Genomic DNA, 18,006 nt, shown 5'->3' with positions numbered 1-18,006 from the left:
TCGACCCCCCGCCACAACAAGCACGCCCAGGGCATTCCGTTCCTCGACAAGCAGCCAGCATCAACACGAGAACCCCCACGCAATCCGCCCAATTGACCTGTCACCATCTATCGCATGCACCACGCACCGCTGCAGACACTTATAGCTCAGACAATCTCCCCCCCCCCCCCCCCCCCCCCTCATCTTCTTCAAACCCATCATCAATTGCCGTCATAACTACCTGAACCGCGCCGGACCGAGCCCTATTTGATATCCTCCCTCCCTCGCCTAATCGCTCGCCTCGCCTCGCCTCGCTTCGCATCTACACGGCCTCAGAAATTCCAAACATACTTCAAAGATCCTGCACCTGCCCGTCCCTGTCGTGGATGCAGAGCAGCTGTGGGGAAGCGAAGCCAACCCACTCGAACCGGAACCGAAGCTGCCCCGGCCCCTCCCCAACAACAACCGACTCGATTCCAGCTGCCGTTGGAACCCGGCTGGCTGCAAGGCACTGGCAGTTTTGAACCGCCTGCATAATTTATTTTGGTCTCGCTATTATTAGTCAGAAGGAAGCCACGACGGGGAAGCAGCAGAGGAGCATCCATCTATCCATCATGAATGCACAAATATCTTTTATTGTAAGAGTTTCGCGCGACCTTTTGTCTTTTGTCTTTCGTTGCAATGTTTCGTCTGGGTCGTGTGGCTGCGTATGTTAGGCTCGGTCTTGCGTGCGCGCTCCTCCCCCTCATGGGATAGATGATGGACCATGACTTTATTCAAAGGCTCCCAATGTCTCATCCTGCTACGCTCATACTCGCCCCTTCATTCTCACATCAATGGGAACAACTCCCCTACGTCTTCCGACATCAAGATCAAACCGGTCGTCATCCACGAGACTAACGGACCACAGGAAGGCCATTTCAGCCTGATACACATCCCTCTCCCCCTCTACGCCGCCGTCCTCCAGCCCATCCTCCGAGTCCTCCTCCCCCATGGCGGACCGGCCCATAACAACAAGGACCCAGAAGGCCTGCTCGAAGGCCTCTCTCTAGACAACCAACACGGTTTCCTAAACATCAGCGTCACGCCCATCGAATGCTCCATCGTCTGTCACGCGTCCTGGGCCCAGAATGTCTTCGCCCCGCTCCTCTCCCGCCTGCCCAAGGAAGACTCCAAACGGTGCAACATCTCGAAAGACACGTACATTGTCTTCTCGGTCAACTCGGCCGGCATGGAAGCTGGCCAGCGCGTGATGGATCTGACGGCGCCCTTGGCCATGGCCGCCATCCCCATCTTCTTCATCACAACCTACTATACCGACTTTATCCTGGTGCCGGCCAAGGACCGGCAGACCGTCGGCGCCGCCCTGCTGGACCGTGGCTTCGAGTTCTCCGAAAGTGACAGCGCGTACGTGCAGGCCCCCCTGTCGCACCTCACGCATTCCCGCATTCCCAGCGCCACCTCGTCTCTATCCTCGTCGATGTCGGCGGGGGAGCCGCCACCCTCGCCGCCCCCGAGCAACGTCGCCGAGCTGCAGGTCCGCACCTTCTCACAGCTGAAGAAGAGGAGCGTGGTGCCGTTCATCGAGCCGGACCTGCACCTCGTGCAGTGCTCTGGCAAGGAGATCCTGCCGGAGGACGATTACCCCCGTTTCAACGTGAACGGACACTCTTCTCGCAGTAATGGCAATGGGAATGGGCACGGTGAGCAGGGCTCGTGGCTATCGACCATCGATCCCAAATTCTACATCGGGCTGGTATCCGCCCTGATCAACCAACCGCGTTTCCTCTCGATTACCTTGGCCCAAGACGACGCACCTTCCCTGCTCGTCGACAAATCTCTCCTCTGGCTCTTCGGCAACAGCGTGATCGGCGACGCCGACGGAGACCTCGTCCCGATCTTCCTGGACCTGGGCGGCCTGCCGGCGGAGAGCACGGGAATCGTGTGCGGCGTGGCGGGGCAGCTGTGCTCGGGGTTTGGGGGCGGCGAGGGCGGCGAGCTCAGTTATCTGAGTACGGCACGCGCTGGGGCGGTGATTCTGAGCAGTGAGGGGAGCGCGAGGGCCATGAGCCAGTTGTTGCCGTTACTCGACAAGGAGGTTTAGGTGGTTGGGCCAGAGATAGATCGGGGGCGAAGCGAGGTACATCTCGTGGGAGCCGAAGCTGCTCTCGGATGGTAATAACACGACACGTGACTCGGGAACACTCGCTGCTGGTCATTATTTGATACACTTCTGCTTTGGATCACTAGAAGGAAAGAGACGACGACGACGACGACGACGACGACGACAATGATACACCACGGCATATTTCTCAGCGACGGTATACACACCCACGCACGCACGGCACATGACAGGCATGGCAAAAAGGAACGACGGCATGGAAAAATGAGTTTATGGGTTGGTCGGGCTCAGCTGGTTCCAGGCCATGCTTTGATTTGGATTTGATCCGACCTGATTCTCATCCAGGAACAGGCTCAGTAACTTGGGTTTGCATAAAAGGCGGCGGCGGTGGCGGCGGCGGCGGCGACTGGGTGAAGGTGCATCGTGGCGGCGTTTTGGTTTCTTCTCCCACCCGTTCCCGAAGTTTTGAATTCTATTTCTTTTTTTTTTTTTTTTTTTTTTTTTTTTTGAAGTGGGGGGATTATTCCATTCTTCTTTCCTTTCTTTCTTTCGCATTCTGAAAAGGTCATGTACATTCATATGCATATGCATATATGCTCTACGACGGCGGATAACGCGTAGGGAAGCATGGACGAATGGAAGCATTGAAGTGAGCTAGCATAGGGAGGGCATCGGCGGCAAGCTGTCTTTCTTGTAATAACATTTCCATCATTTGATGCAAGGATATTCGAATCTACGATGGATTGGGTCGAAGATCGAGGATGGGTCGAGGAATGAATCAATGGAATGAATTCGAAGAAAAAAAAAGAATTGGTTTTCTATACGAGCGGATCTTTTCCCTGTCTTTAGTATATATATATATATATATATATATATATATATATATATATATATATTATATTTTGGGGGGGCCTGAAACCGGGTTTATGGTTGTGCTTGGCTTGCTTGGTGGTATTGGATTTGCCAGTCACAGTGACGTCATAAACCGGGCAGGGGGAAGGGGAAAGCTTGATTTTAGGACTTTTGCGGGGAAGGTTTGGCTCCCCGCCCCTCTTTCGCTCTTTCTTTCTGTTTCAAAGCTCGGGGCTGGGGAGGGGCTGGGGAGGAAGTGGGGAGGTGGAGATGGGGATGGGGATGCGGATGCGGTGGAACGTGACGTGCTATTTTGAATTTTGATCGTCTGTCTTTTGGGAAGGGGGGGAAGGAGGAAGAAGAAGAAAAAGAAAAAGGTCGATTGAAATGTGACTTGTGATGATGATTGAGATTATCGAAGGAGGGCAGGTGTTGGGTTGTTCTGGAGAACGAAAGAACGGAAGAACGAAAGAACGAAAGAACGAACGTACGAACGGACGAAAGAACGAACTGATAAACGGACGAACGGGCGAACGTCGTTGCACCGATCAACACACGGTAAGGAAAGTAAACATTGTCCGGTCGGGTTGGAATCTCGCTCGCTAACACTAGTCAGTCCTAGTCCCGTATGACGTCGGCCGTCAACATCAGGCTTATATAATAATAGTATCATCACGAATCCAGGATCTCCGTCGATATTCCATCGATCTAGACTCTGCTGTGCTTGGCATCAGAACAGGCAATACGAAAACAGGGCAGCCAGCTGATATTAGTCGGTGGAGCGGAGAAACGTCGCCATTGTATTGGATGGGACGTTGGATGGGACGACGGATGGACGGAAGGACGAGCAATGTGGTGTCACGGGTTCAGAGTGGGTTGGACAAGAGGGCAAGAGCAGGCGACCGCGTCATGGATGGATGAGCTTCCAGGCTTCCAGGCAAGGGCAAAGTAGCTTGCTTGTGCTTGTACTGTGGCACTGTACGTACTACGAACCTAGCTCAAAGTAGCCAAGTCCCCTAATAAGAGCTTACCTAAACTACTGCTTCCCCGCATTCACTCAGCTACCTCTTCTTTCTCCTCTCCTTTTCTTCCTCTTCCTCTTCTTCTTCTTCCTCTCCATCTTCATCTCTCCATCCCCTCCTCCATCTCCTCCGTCTCTTCTTCCACTTCCAACACCATCAACACAATCATCCACCCACAATCCTTCAAACCTTCGAACATCTCCCCCCCTCCCGCAGACAGCATGATTGACCCAGCTCAAGTCAAGCATGCCTTCGCGGCCATGAAGACTTCTTCTTCTTCTTCTCTCATGGTTCCCCCCATGCCCTCCCCCACGCACGTCTCGCCCATCCCAAGCGTCGTGCCCGATCTCCCTATCTACGAGTCGGTCGGTGAGACCGGCACCAAGACTCTCTGGGTACGTTTTGGTGCTCCCATCAATGCATCTGACAACATCTGAAAACTAACAATTCCAGGTCGTCTTCTTCATCATGTTGCTCTCAACCTTGAGCTTCTACTACCTGGCCTTCAGAGTCCCCGTCGTAAGCTCTCCCCTTCCATCCCCATCTCATTCATCATCAATCAGTACGGCGAATGCTAACAGTCTGTAGCAAAAACGCCTCTTCCACATCATCACCGCCCTCATCACCACCTTTGCCACCCTCTCCTACTTCGCCATGGCCACCGGCGATGGCAACTCTTACGCCCACATCGTCCTCAAGGAGGCACACAAGCACACCCCTGACACCGTTGAGCACCTCTACCGCCAGGTCTTCTGGGCCCGCTACGTCGATTGGGTCGTGACCACACCACTCCTGCTGTTGGATCTTGCCTTCCTGGCTGGTCTCAACGGAGCCAATATCTTGGTTGTCATGGTTGCCGACATCTTGATGGTTCTCCTCGGTCTCTTTGCTGCTTTCGGTAAGTCCGAAGGCCAGAAGTGGGGATACTACGCCATGGCCTGCATTGCCTACTTGGTCGTTGTTTACCAGCTCGTCGTCCCCGGCCGCCGTGCCGTTGCTGCCAAGGACGGCAAGACTGCTAAGCTCTTCGCTTCCATTGGAGGCTTCACGCTGATCCTCTGGACCTTGTACCCAGTTGTCTGGGGTATCGGAGATGGAGCCCGCAAGTGGTCCGTTGACGCTGAGATCATTGCCTACGCTATTCTTGACGTCCTGGCCAAGCCTGTCTTTGGCTTCTGGCTGCTGTTTGCTCACGGCAAAGGCGTCAGCGAGCTCGGTGGCTTCTGGGCTCACGGATTGGGCCAGGAAGGCACCCTCCGAGTTGGTGAGGACGATGAGTAAATATCTCTGCCAGTACTAAAACAGTACGGTGATCAACAAAACAGTCGTATGATGCGCTGAATTGCTCTTAGGGAGGAGTGTGAATGGTGGGGGGTTTAATGAAGGATGGGATTTCTTTCACAAGTTGACGAACAGGCCCGGCTTCTCCAGGCTGCTTGTACATTACAAAACTTGCAAAGCGTGCATTGGCACTGGTATTGGGATTCCTTTACTTCGTGCTTGCGTTTATTTCGCACTAATAATATTGTTTCTCACGATTGCTCCCTCGCTAGTGATCAATTCGTTGCCGCACCACGAGGTCAGAGGTATTCGTCTTCTTTTTTGTACCTGTCTCTGGATTCTTGGTATTCGGCTCGTCGTTAATTGAATACTGCGTCACTGTTCCGAGGTCCCATGACTACCAAGGTGTGGCAAGAGCCAAGCTCGCTTAAAGAAAGGGGTATTTATCACTCGGGACGCTTGACAACGACAGCAAGAGGGCCATGAGGTTATTCCTATCTCAAGATTTACGTATCCTCCATTTCGCTAACAGATAAAGCTATGATGGTCAACCACGAAGATCTCATCCTCTTCTTTTAATATATATTTCCTTTCACGCCTTTTCAAGTATGGAGCAGGAAATATCGTGGAATGCATCACGCAAAGGGATTTTCTTCGCTTCATATGGCCGGTCATCTTTTTGAGGCCAAAAAAAAAAGCGAATATTGGATTTTCTGGAGCAGAAAGAGGAGGAGGAGGAGGAGGAGGAGAAGGAGAAGGAGAAGAGGAAGAAAGGATAGCCTTCAAGATTCATAATCTGATTAGAATGGCTGTAAGTGGGATGTTCTGAATTTGAAGGCTAGTGGTAGTGATAGTAGTGGTAGTATTAGCAGTGTTGGTAGTATTAGCAGTAGTAGTAGTAGTAGTAGTAGTAGTAGTAGTAGTCACAAGAGTAACACTAAGTGAATCCAGCCCCAAAGTGCCAGCTGGCTTGCTTGACAGAACCGAATCAAGGGGTTTGTTAGAATTCAGCAGAGGTTTGATTCTTGCGTTGCAGCTGTGGTTGGGGGCTGTATCCGTGCCTGCCGTCGTCGTCGTCGTCGTCGTCATCGTTTATTGTGGTGGTGGTTGTTTACCTCATCGTGGGTTACCCCGGGGAACCGTGTCGTGCAAGTGACGTCGTCGTCGATGGCAGGGGTTCTCGACCAGCGAGATGGGGGGGTACCCGACCGGTTCGGCACGGGACCGCTGACTTACGTACGTATCATCCGTCGCCGGCTCGAATAACGTTTAGCGCCCGAGGCGGTCGACCGGCTGTTGCGGGAACCAAAACCAAGAGATTGTTGAGGTCTAAGAACGACTCGGACCTATGATGAGCCGATTTGTGAGTGAGTGAGGAGCTAGAGTTTTTTTTTTTTTTTTTTTTTTTTTTTTTTTTTTTTTGTCGTTGAGTTTTTTGCTTTTTGGGATGATGATGATGATGATGATGATGATGACGAATTCATTTATTATTCCCTCGCTTAGAATCCTGGGTGTCTTTTAAGATGATGATGGCAAAGAATAAATCGTATGTCAAAGCGTGCTGGATTTTTGCTACATATGGTCCCCGATTAGTACGTGACTGGGCTGGGCGTGACGGGCAATGAAATGCTTGCTTTGTAACAACAGATCACGGAGTATTCCAGAAGTGTAGGACAAAGAAACAAAAAAAAAAAGAGGGGGGGGGGGGGGAGAGCCAGCTATATATATATGCTGCCTGCTTTCTGCTGCACCGATATCCAGATAGATGAATGCACTTAAAGAGGTGGCGATCTGTATAGCAACGGCCACTAGTAAAAGAGAGAGTGTGATACTCCAGATGAACCGGTGGGGAGATGGGGATTACTGCACTGCACTGCATTGATGGCAGCAAAGGCAAGGAAGGCATTTTGTTGCCAGAGTCCTTTGGCGCAGGAGAACTAGTGCTTGCTACCTACTGGGCTGGCATGGGCACGGAGTGTAGAACTGGAGATAAAGCCCTGCACGGCATGTCAAAATCTCAATCTACATCTTTCAGTCACGCTAAGATGCTCAGACATCTTCTGGGACGGTACCTTCCGAGGCAGTCGAGAGATCTTGGATCTCGTTGGATGATCTCCCGTTCCTCTCGCTTATGTGGTCGGAGATGCTCTTTCCTGCGCACTGATCTACGATCGCTATCCCGCAAGCTTTCGAAGTGATAGAAGAGAAAAGAAAAACGAATAGAGGAAGAGGAAGGGGAAGAGGAGGGGGCAAGAATGAGTAGGAGTAAAAACAAGATCAATGCTGAAATATAAAAAGGGAAAGAAGGAAAGGGAGAGCCTTAGAGGGGTGATACACTATTTCCTTACAAAGTCTGCCCTCCTTTCCTTTCCTTTCCTTCCCTCTCACCAACTCTTCTCCAGGCTGCCTATTTCTTTCTTTTCTTTCTCTCGAATACCTAAACTAGGAAGGAAAAAAAAAATTCTTAATAAATAAATGAATTTGCCTAGCATAAAGTCAATGGTTATCAAAAAGACCCCTCCCTCCTCTGCCTGCCTGTTAGCAAAATTCTAGGGGCCGGGGTGTACCGTGTCACTATAAAAATGAATAGAGCACCGCGACAAGGCGCTGTACATCAGATCGCGGGAACGCATACTCAAGGCGCAGGGGGGCTGTCGTCGCCCGACGATCTTACAACTACAAGCCTGGTAGCGGTGGCCTTGCTTACAGATAATTCCTCTTCTCAACCTAAGGGAATAGTCTTTTTCTTTTCCCCAAAGGATATCTATCGGATCGCTTTGCCAGCAGGCATGATGGAAAAGCGATTTGAACAACGAAAGACGAAAAAAAAAAAAAAAAAAAAAAAAAAAAAAAAAAAAAAACCTCTCGATGCCGGGTAGCTAAATCCTAGCTAAGGAGAACCTTGTTTGTGCAAAGCCAGGAATGAATAGACTATAAAAAAAAAGGCAAGCCTGCTGCGATACTATCTATCGCATATATACAAGACGTTTGGGGACGACGAAGTTTGAATTTCAAACTAGGACAGTAGAAATCGATAGGATCGAGTCCTTCCTCGTTCTTTTTTTCCTTCCATCTTACTAACTGTTCCCCAAGCTGCTTAGCTATTTCTTTCTTTCCTCTTTTCCTCTCTTCTCTCAAAAACCTGAATTGGAAAAAACAAAAAAAAAAAAAAAAAAAAAAAAAAAACGCCAATTACTTGGGATATAAGTGCCTTTAAAGAAAAATACGAAAAACCATTCTATTTATGTATAAACGCTTGGCGGTAGAAGTCCAGGTTTTGGAAAATTTTCATGTGTATAGTCAAAGATTTTTTTTTGGATTTTTTTTTCCTCCCCAAAGGCACTTTGATCCCAGGTAATCGTCTCGCGATAGACCTTGGGGATCTGTAAATTTCTTCATAGATATGTTCAATGTCTTTTTCGTTCTTGCTCATGGCACCTTTATCCCAGGTAATTGTCATTTTTCTAATTTAAGTATTTGAGAATGAAAAGAGAGATATAGGGAGCTTGGAAAATAGTCGGTAAGAATGGGGGAGAGAAGGAAGGACACGCGAGAGAATTAAGATTAAAGCGCGCGGGAGGAAAGGGATAGCGGAATCTATTTACTGATTACACCCGCACCGATGATCCTTTTAAAAATGAATAATAGTAAACGAGGGGCCAGTATCACGAGTGCATCGAGTATAAGCCTCCTCGCCAGACGAAATATATACTACATTCTGTTCCCTTCCAAAACACGTCTATCGGCCGTGGGTCCAACTTTAGCCCTGTCATAGGCCAAGTAAACGATAAAATCGTTCTTTCTCCATTCTTCCTAACTACCAACCAGTCCACGCACGATTACTCGTCAATGACAGAGGCAAACTTGTCAGTCATGGCTTGGATAAGATCCTCGTACTAATTGATCACTTCTCAGCAAAATATTCCAGGAGGCAGGTAGGGGGCCAACACACCTTTTTCACAATAACATCTTCTCCGTCACTAGGAACCTCGAATTTCATGCTTCGGAGCTGGGATTGAATGTCACCTGTGGCCTCGCGGACTTTACTCCAGTTATGGCCTTGCGCGACAGCCTTCTGAGCCTCGTCGTGGAATCCCATCATAGCCTTCATCATCCATTCCGTCTTCCAGATGGGGCAGAACTGATCATAGTCCGAGTAACCGTTCTGCTGCAAAAAGTCCTCCTTGATCAGACCTGCAACATCCAGGGTGATCTTATCAGGGTCAGACAAAGCGGACTTTCCGACCAACTGCACCACCTGATCCAACTCTTCGGAATCGGTGAGAAGTTGCTTGATACGATCACGGAGTCTGGGGAACTCAGGGAAGTCCTTCTCGTAAAACTTGTCCAGGACGCCGGTGTACTTGGAGTAACTAAGAGAGGTATTGATGGAAGGGAAATGTTTACGCTGAGCGAGCTTCTTGTCGAGACCCCAGAAGACCTGTACGATACCGAGGGTGGAACTGGTGACTGGATCGGAGAAATCTCCTCCGGGAGGACTGACGGCTCCGACGATACTGACGGATCCTTCACGCCCCGGACTACCGAGAGCTTGTACCTTCCCAGCACGCTCATAGAAGCTGGCAAGCTTAGCCCCAAGGTAGGCGGGATAACCCTGATCGGCAGGCATTTCTCCCAGACGACCAGACAGCTCACGAAGAGCCTCAGCCCATCGGGACGTTGAATCAGCCATCATGGCAACGTCTTTACCCTGGTCTCTCCAATACTCTGATAAACAAATTCCTGTTAAAACAGCATGGTTAGCAACATAAGACGAGAGTCGAACAGTTAAATCTCATCAACAGAATGTGTGGGAATGTGGTGAGCAGGGTCACGTGAGTGTGCCAATGCAACATAGCCTTGGCACAAGTACAAAAGACCCCTTAATTCCAGCAAAATAAAATTATGGTCGGACGGCGTCTAGGTGAGTGGCTCAAGTATATCGGGAGAATGGGATGAGTACAACATACCAGTGTAAATGGAAGCTTCTCGCGCAGCGACAGGCATGTTGGAGGTGTTGGCGATCAGGGTGGTACGCTTCATGATAGGCTCCTTTCGGCCATTGATATCGATGGAAAGTTCTGGGAAATCCATCAAGACTTCAGCCATCTCGTTTCCTCGCTCACCACACCCAACGTAAACGATGATATCACTGTTGGAAAATTTGGACACGGACTGCGAAATCACAGTCTTTCCGCAACCGAAAGCACCTGGGATGGCAACAGTTCCTCCTTGTACGGAAGGAAAGAGGGCGTCCAGAACGCGTTGACCGACGATGAAGGGTTTGTCTGCAGCCAGCTTCTCGTTGGTCGGGCGAGGAACACGGACGGGCCATGTGTGCATCATGCTGTGTTCAGTCTTCTTGCCATCAAACTCAATCTCCAGGATCTTCTGGTCGACTTTGTATTTCCCCTCCCCGGCAATTCGAGTGATCGTACCCCGAGCTCTTGGTGGAAGAAGAATCTTGTGGTCGTCCATCAGGGAGTTCTCGTAGACAGTGCCCCAGATGTCTCCTCCGGTGATGTGATCTCCAACCTTCATCAAAGGCTTAAATTCCCAGTCCTTCTCTCTGTTCAACGCAGGAACTGCAATACCACGGGGAATGTAGATGCTGTTGGAATTTTGGGCAATGCTCCTGAGGGGTCGTTGAATACCATCGTAAATGGTTTCCAGTAATCCAGGTCCCAACTCGACGGAGAGAGGCTTTCCAGTTCGGATGACGGGATCCCCGACCGTTACACCAGCTTCCAATCATTAGCAATTTCCTGTCTAGCGACTGATTGAGCCGTACCGGTCTCTTCATAAACCTGAATGGTAGCTCTGTCTGCTTCGATACGAATGACTTCCCCGACGAGGTTATCGTGCCCGACTTTGACCTGGTTATCCATGAGCTTGTGTCAACCGCCTGGCCGGTGTCAATCCGTACCAATTCGTACATAGCAACCCCGATCATATTCTCGGCGACTACGACGGGTCTGACCAGTATTAGTGTCATAATTCCATGCCGATTGAAGGATTCGCATACCCGGAGACGGAGTAGATGGAGCCTGGATAGCTATCATTAGCTGGAGGTTGGCAGGTTCAACGAGAGACGTACCATATTGCTCATCATCGTCATCCTTGATCGCAGCTTTCTTTGGAGGCATGATGGCTGGTGCGTCGTCTTCGACTGGCTCCAACGACTGACAATCTAGAGGGGTTGTAGGAGGCGAGAGGGTTGAGGTGGGTGATGGGGGCAGCGGAGGAAGTTCTTGAGCAAGCTTGAAGCTCTGTTCGGAATCGAGGCTAGAATCGAGTGGGCCCGTGCTTTTGCGACTACGAATCAGGTCGTAGAGACTGGGACGAGGCTTTAGACGAGGCTGCAAACCAAGATGCATCAACAAGGCCTGCCTCGTTCGGCTTGACGGCTTGACGTTGATTTGACGAGGAGACGTTGGCTGTCAGTAGGTAAGGGTGAGACTGAGGGCGAGGGCGAGGGCGATGGCGAGGGGCTACGGGTGCTACAAGAGAGAAAGTGCTGATCCAGGTGAAAAGGATGTTAACGAATCGAATATAGCTTAAGCGAGAAGGAACAGACGGACCTTGGAGTGAATGTACGGAGTAGGAGAAAGTAGATATCAGAGGAGGCGAGGATTCGCGGTCGGTATATATGACTTGATCCGAACGAGTTTCCAGATTCTTTCTTCATGGATCTGGCTCGCCCCGGTCTACGAGACTATACAATAACGCTACCAAGGATATGGTGGCAGAAGTATCAACAAGAGACCCTTGTCTGAGAATGTCGTGTTTCTCATCTCAGAGGCAATTGGGAGGGAAGAGTAAATTCTTGGATAAAATAGATTTTGGGGGTCGCACATATACATATCGCACCCAGGTCGATCACCACCGCTTTGGAGTTTTTATATTGGGTATATAAAATTCGATTTGGGAGGTAATTGGATTCGCTTACTAATGCAGCGAATCCGCCTCACGTAGAAAATTTGCAAAGTACAATCGGGCAGGTCGAAAATGGGCATCCACATGGGAATTTGGAAAGTGACTGTTTCCATCGGATGAAGGTGTACTCTGTAGGGGGGTGGGTGTAGGGACAGCCAAACAGCCAACGAATGGTGAGAGAAATTAGCCACGAGCAAGATGCCGCCGGGTTTCATGATCCAGTAAGTGAAAAAAGGTGCGCACAGCCTGGTTCTGCGTGACTTTCTCTATCATGATACATGATATACTCCGGTACATCAAAGGTGTTGTTGACCTGACCCTTATGCTCTTATCAACCGAGAGCAGCTGATCATTCCCCATTGCCATCATTCCCATCATTCCCATCACATGGCTCGGGCATATCAATAGAGCCAGTCGGGGTCTCGCATCTCGAATCCCGACAGCCAACCGCCATTCGCCGCTTCCAGCCATGCAAATCCACCACCACCAGCCCGGCCTAGCTCTCTTACCCACTTTGACCCACTTCCACCTCGTCTCCCATGCTCTCTACCTTCCGGCTTACCTGACTTACCTACCTGTACTGCTTCGACGAACAACGAACGACGCCCATCCATCCCCGACTCCGGTTCCGATTCAAGTGCATGCATGGCACGAAAGAATGACCGCGCTCACCTGCAACAACAGTACCGCTCGAGTTCTGGATACTACAAGTAGTCGTATACTCATACTTCTTCTGCATACCTACATTCCCTCCGACTGAGTTTACAAGCTTCAACCGAATCTCCAAGCTCCAAGCCCAGCCAGACAGAGACCTAACCTGACCCCCCCCCCCCCCCCCCCCCCCCCCCCATATACACCACACTTCCTCCATATATTCGACCAACAATCTCAATCTCAATCTCAACCTCAACCCACCGAAAGCTGCTTCACGACGTCGGTATCCGGACGTCGAGACCCCTCTTGACCATCGACCACCAGGCGGCATCCCGCAGAGGTCGTCCTGGCAGACCAACCTGCACCATCATCCCCATCCACCTCCGACGACCCATTCACCCCGAATCACCCCCCACTACCTTCCAGCACAAGAATCTCAGCCCCAACTCCCAACAATCTACAAATAAACCAACTCTTAAACCCGGAACACTCGAACCCCTCTACCAGCACCCCTTCTGGAGCCTCCCGGGACCTGCAGCCTGCCGAAACCCAGATCCTCGGCCGCCGACAACGAGAGAGCTCCGAAGAGCCCGCAGAGGAAGGGAATATCAACGAGGGCGCAGGCGGTCCAGGAAGTGCGCGGCCGAGTAGCAGCGACCATCGACCAAAGCGTACACGTCACGGATCTAGGATGAGGCCAGAGGGAGAGACGAGCAACTTCAACGGTACCTCGAGGCCACAGCCAAATGGATCGGGGCCCTCCTCTCTGCACAAAGCTGCCCTTTCAAACTCGGCAAATGGAACTCGACGATCTCCGTTATCAATGAACGGATCGTTAAGTACGAACGGCCGTTCTAGTGGCAAGCAGAAGCCTACATATTTTGGTCATGACCGGGAAGAGATAACCAGAATATTGATACAGTCGTTGACAGATCTGGGCTATAACTCTGCTGCTTCAAGCTTGAGTCAGGAGAGTGGCTACGATTTGGAGAGCCCGACAGTTGCAAAGTTTCGAAATGCCGTCTTGGAGGGGGCATGGTCCCAAGCAGAAAACCTGCTGTGTGGCGGGGTGCTGGAGGAGGGGGGCGTGAGTATTGACGGGGATGGCCTGACTCTCCAGGATGGTATTGACCGGAACTTGATGCGGTTCTGGCTACGGCAGCAAAAATTCCTAGAGCTCTTGGAACGGAGGGACACTGGTAGGGCGTTGATGGTACTTCGGGCAGAGATCACACCCCTCTATCAGGATACTGGCAAACTTCACTTTCTTTCTAGGTAGGCTCTACACCTGTTTCCAAACGGTCCATGACTGACCGTATCTAGTTTACTCATGTGCCAATCAACTGAAGACTTGAAAAACAAGGCAGCATGGGATGGTGCCGAAGGTAGCTCACGGCACCAGCTACTCTCCAAATTGTCCAGTTTGTCTCTTTTTCCCGCTGGATGCACTCCATGTCTAACCGTTGTACAGGATTCATGTCTCCCTCGGTCATGTTACCAGAACATCGATTAGCCGTACTACTGCACCAGGTTAAAGAAAATCAAATAGGCGCCTGTCTCTATCACAACACCTCCGCCTCTCCGTCTCTCTACCAAGATCACAACTGTGACCGAAATCAATTCCCGCTACATACCGTCATGGAACTTGATCAACACAGTGGGGAGGTATGGCAAGTGAAGTTTTCGAACGACGGTGAACGATTGGCGAGTTGTGGGAAAGATGGGACTTGCATCATCTATGCGGTAGGGACTTTCGACGTGATCCAATGTCTTGCGAAATCCGAATCTGGAATTGCCTCGTTTGCATGGAGTCCCGACGATTCGATGATCGTCACGTGTAGTACTGACCAAACGGCGGTTCTGTGGGATACCCACGTAAGTCATCTTGATAATATGTGAATGTGTCTTTTGCTGATTCTACCAGACCGGGCAAATATTAAAGCAGCTTCCTCGCTTTGGAGAGCCCGCAAGCAGCTGCGTCTGGGCTCCTGATGGTCAGAGTTTCGTCACCGGGTGCTTGGATAGAGAAAGAAACCTTTGCCAGTGGAGCTTGCACGGAGAACTTATCTATGACTGGGGTCAGCCGCATCGAATACAGGACCTTGCGGTCTCGCCCAACGGACACTACCTGGTTGCGATGGACCACGAAACGCACATCCACGTGTACAACTTCGTCACCCGCGAGCTCGAGTACGAGATTGATATGAAAGCAAACATGAGCTCAGTAAGCATCAGTCAGAATTCCCGGTATCTGCTAGTCAATAAAACCGACGGGGAGGCTCGCATGATTGCCCTGGATACCCGAGAGACGTATCGGTCGTTCAAATCGGGTGCCAAGGGTGGGAATTTCGTCATCCGCGCAACGTATGGAGGTGCAAACGAGAGTTTTGTAATCTTTGGCAGCGAAGGTACATTCTACCATCAAATTGCTCTTGACGAGTACTTTGCTAATCCGTGGTGCAGAGGGCAGCGTCTACATCTACCACAAAGAGACCGGGCAACTAATAGAGAAACTCGAAGGCCACGGCAAAGCATCCTGCAACGCCGTCTCTTGGAACCCAGCAAACCCCTCAATGTTCGCAACCGCTGGCGACGACGCTAAAGTGCGAATGTACGTCTCTTCGTCCCTTCAACCTCCACGTTTTCATTGACTGAACTTTGGCTGACGAACTCATAGATGGGCCGACGTCGACCAGCTAGAACATCGTCTCTTGGCCAACTCTGGCCGCCCTTCCAACGGCCGCAGTTCATAATTTTACTCGCCCTCGAGCAAAAGATATTCCTATCAGCATCTGTTCGGCGCAATGGTTAAGACTGGATAACTTGACATGATTAAATACGCGTGGCATCTTCGACTGCGTCACTTGGAGTGTTAGGGCGGGGTGGGGGGGGGGGGGGAAGTGATCCGGGCATTCGTGAGGAGTATAGGCGCATGTGCATTCGATGTTTTAGATAATAGAGAGCTTGTCGGGTAGTGGGTGACGATGGGTTGACTACTCCGCTTGCTATATTAGCGAGACGAGGTGAGGAGGTGAAGGTCATGCCGATATAAGGCAGTTATCCACGCAGAAATTCAAAGTCGTTGAACCTCCGTCTCGTTGCGACAATCTTCCCTGTACGAATCCTAAAGTTGCTATTCGCTCTTCGTGATACTTACCATGATACGCTTAACTTTAAACTTCGATAATGAATGTCGTAAGCCTGTTCACTCTATTTCGGTCAAACTTGACTATAGGCAATGCATGCTCTTCAGGTAAGGAAGGGGATAAAGGGCAAGTCATCCTGCTTGAAAAATTTGTCGTGGTTCGATCAACGCCTTGATTTTATCTGAAGAGGGAGAGGGGTCAGCCTGCCTGCTATTTTGCGCTTGTTTATTTTATTCGTGTATTTGTGTCTTCGTGTCTGGCGGCCCGGGTGCTGTGTGAACAGAGGTGCCTGTGTAGAGAGGTAGGTGGGTCAGTGAGTGGGTGAGTAGGTGGGTGGTATTGATGGTTTACTTCGGTCTTCGTTAGGTATTACTACAAAAATTTGAGATTACGATAAATGATAGTGAGGATGGGTGCCAGAAGGCTGTGTTGTTGTTGTTGTTGTTGTATTTATTTACGTCGGGCGGGTAAAAGGATATGTGCGACCAGAAGGCTGTGGGTTGACCGAAATGAGCGTTTTTTTTTTGTTTCTATTTTCTTCGTTTCATCTAGAGCATTATACGATCTTGAAACATGTTTGGTTGGTTTTTCATGTATTCGTAAGTTGTTTCACGTTTGATCTTGAGGAGGCGTTTTTTTTTTTTTTTTTAGAAGAGAATCAATCGTCAGGAGGATCTAGAATAGAGAGAAGGGGTGTTAATCTTTCATGCGTAGGATTTAGCGGAGTCTTTTCAAAGGTCCATCAAGAAAGCTTTTCGTTGGCAGGGAGTTTCAAATCTCAATCTTAATATCATCATCATCATCATCATCATCATCATCGTCATCATCATGATCCAATCTCATCCGCCCACGGAATCGAGTTCTGCGCCCCCTTCTTCTCCACAGTCCTCGCCGACGCCTTGCATGCCGTTGCCATAATGGCGTCCATCTCCTCCGTATTGAAACTCTCCTTCTTCACAATCTGGACAGCGTAAGACCCGATGAAGGTATCTCCAGCGGCCGTGGTGTCCACAACGCTCTCGACCTTTGCAGCCGGGATCGATCCTCCTTCCGCGATAGACTGGCCGTGCTCGTCATCCCACGTGTACCCGTAGTAAGCGCCCTTGGAGCCAAGGGTCACAACCACGTTCTTGACGCCCTTGCTAAAGAACTCCGAGATGACTTCGATCCAACTGAAGCCTTTGGCCTCGACCTCCTCGAGTTTGCGTCCGGTGAGGATCGCGGCTTCTGTCTCGTTGAGGATCAAATGGGTGATGCCCTTGTAAGCCTCATCTGGGAGAACGACCGCTGGTGCCGGGTTCAGGAGCACAGCGATCCCAGCCTCCTTGGCCGAGCGTATGGTTGAGAGGACGGTGTCGAGGGGGATCTCTAGTTGCATGACGATGAGATCTGGCTTGGGGTCCTCGAAGATCTTGGGGGGGACAACGCGGCTGTTGGCGCCCGGATCGAGGATGATTCGGTTCTCGCCGGTGGATTGCTCGACCATGATCACCGCAACGCCCGTGTTCACGCCTTGGGACAGCTCGATGCCTGACACATCGATGCCGTCTCCTTTTAAACCGGCAACGATCTTGGGTCCAAACTCGTCGGCTCCAACGGCGCCGACCATCCTGACGATAACTTCTGGTTCGGTCTGGGGGGTCTCCGATGCTGCTGCAGCAGTGCGGGGGTTTGGTCGCGACAGGCGTGCACATGCAACTGCTTGATTGGCACCCTTTCCACCAGCGTTGGTGTAGAATCCTCCTCCTGTCATTGTTTCGCCGGGTTGAGGGACCCGGTCGACGAGACTGACGAGGTCATAGTTGAGGGAACCAATAACTGTGATGACCTTGGGTGCCATTTTCAGGTGTTGTTGACTTTGATAATGAAGACTTCGCTTAGGAGAGCCCTGGTTTTGGAGGGGGGATGGCGGATGGTGGATGGTAGATGGACGAGATTAGCCAAATGCTAAGCGTCCGCAGGTGGTCTCTCTTCCTCGAGTCAAATGCTAGTGTTGTAGGGCGTCTATCAGCCC

General features: G+C 50.6%; 5 protein-coding genes across 5 annotated transcripts; 3 read left to right on the top strand and 2 right to left on the bottom strand.

The window, feature by feature from the left end:
* Positions 1–593: 593 nt before the first annotated feature.
* L3040_002806 (uncharacterized protein) lies at positions 594–2,083 on the top strand (the record flags this gene model as incomplete). Its single annotated transcript, XM_007296242.2, has 2 exons — positions 594–617; positions 890–2,083. 2 exons carry the CDS (start codon positions 594–596, stop codon positions 2,081–2,083), a joined length of 1,218 nt encoding a protein of 405 aa, XP_007296304.2.
* Positions 2,084–4,196: 2,113 nt separating this feature from the next.
* L3040_002805 (uncharacterized protein) lies at positions 4,197–5,256 on the top strand (the record flags this gene model as incomplete). Its single annotated transcript, XM_007296243.1, has 3 exons — positions 4,197–4,370; positions 4,429–4,494; positions 4,564–5,256. 3 exons carry the CDS (start codon positions 4,197–4,199, stop codon positions 5,254–5,256), a joined length of 933 nt encoding a protein of 310 aa, XP_007296305.1.
* A 3,839-nt stretch (positions 5,257–9,095) lies between these two features.
* On the bottom strand, positions 9,096–11,402 carry L3040_002804 (uncharacterized protein; the record flags this gene model as incomplete). Its single annotated transcript, XM_007296244.2, has 7 exons — positions 9,096–9,152; positions 9,209–9,999; positions 10,227–11,000; positions 11,048–11,132; positions 11,183–11,231; positions 11,282–11,303; positions 11,354–11,402. 7 exons carry the CDS (start codon positions 11,400–11,402, stop codon positions 9,096–9,098), a joined length of 1,827 nt encoding a protein of 608 aa, XP_007296306.2.
* Positions 11,403–12,837: 1,435 nt separating this feature from the next.
* Positions 12,838–15,599, top strand: L3040_002803 (uncharacterized protein; the record flags this gene model as incomplete). The annotated part of the gene is made up of 7 exons (XM_066155684.1): positions 12,838–12,902; positions 13,171–14,121; positions 14,170–14,267; positions 14,318–14,721; positions 14,771–15,254; positions 15,310–15,457; positions 15,524–15,599. The coding sequence occupies 7 exons, from the start codon at positions 12,838–12,840 to the stop codon at positions 15,597–15,599; spliced, it is 2,226 nt and encodes a 741-aa protein (XP_066012660.1).
* Positions 15,600–16,818: 1,219 nt separating this feature from the next.
* On the bottom strand, positions 16,819–17,832 carry L3040_002802 (uncharacterized protein; the record flags this gene model as incomplete). Its single annotated transcript, XM_007296246.1, has 1 exon — positions 16,819–17,832. One exon carries the CDS (start codon positions 17,830–17,832, stop codon positions 16,819–16,821), a length of 1,014 nt encoding a protein of 337 aa, XP_007296308.1.
* Positions 17,833–18,006: the final 174 nt, after the last annotated feature.

The sequence above is a fragment of the Drepanopeziza brunnea genome (assembly GCF_022702325.1).
Source record: "Drepanopeziza brunnea f. sp. 'multigermtubi' strain 214-2 chromosome Unknown ctg3, whole genome shotgun sequence".
NCBI classification, from domain to species: Eukaryota; Fungi; Ascomycota; class Leotiomycetes; order Helotiales; family Drepanopezizaceae; genus Drepanopeziza; species Drepanopeziza brunnea.
This window is presented reverse-complemented; position numbering and strand designations above follow the sequence as displayed.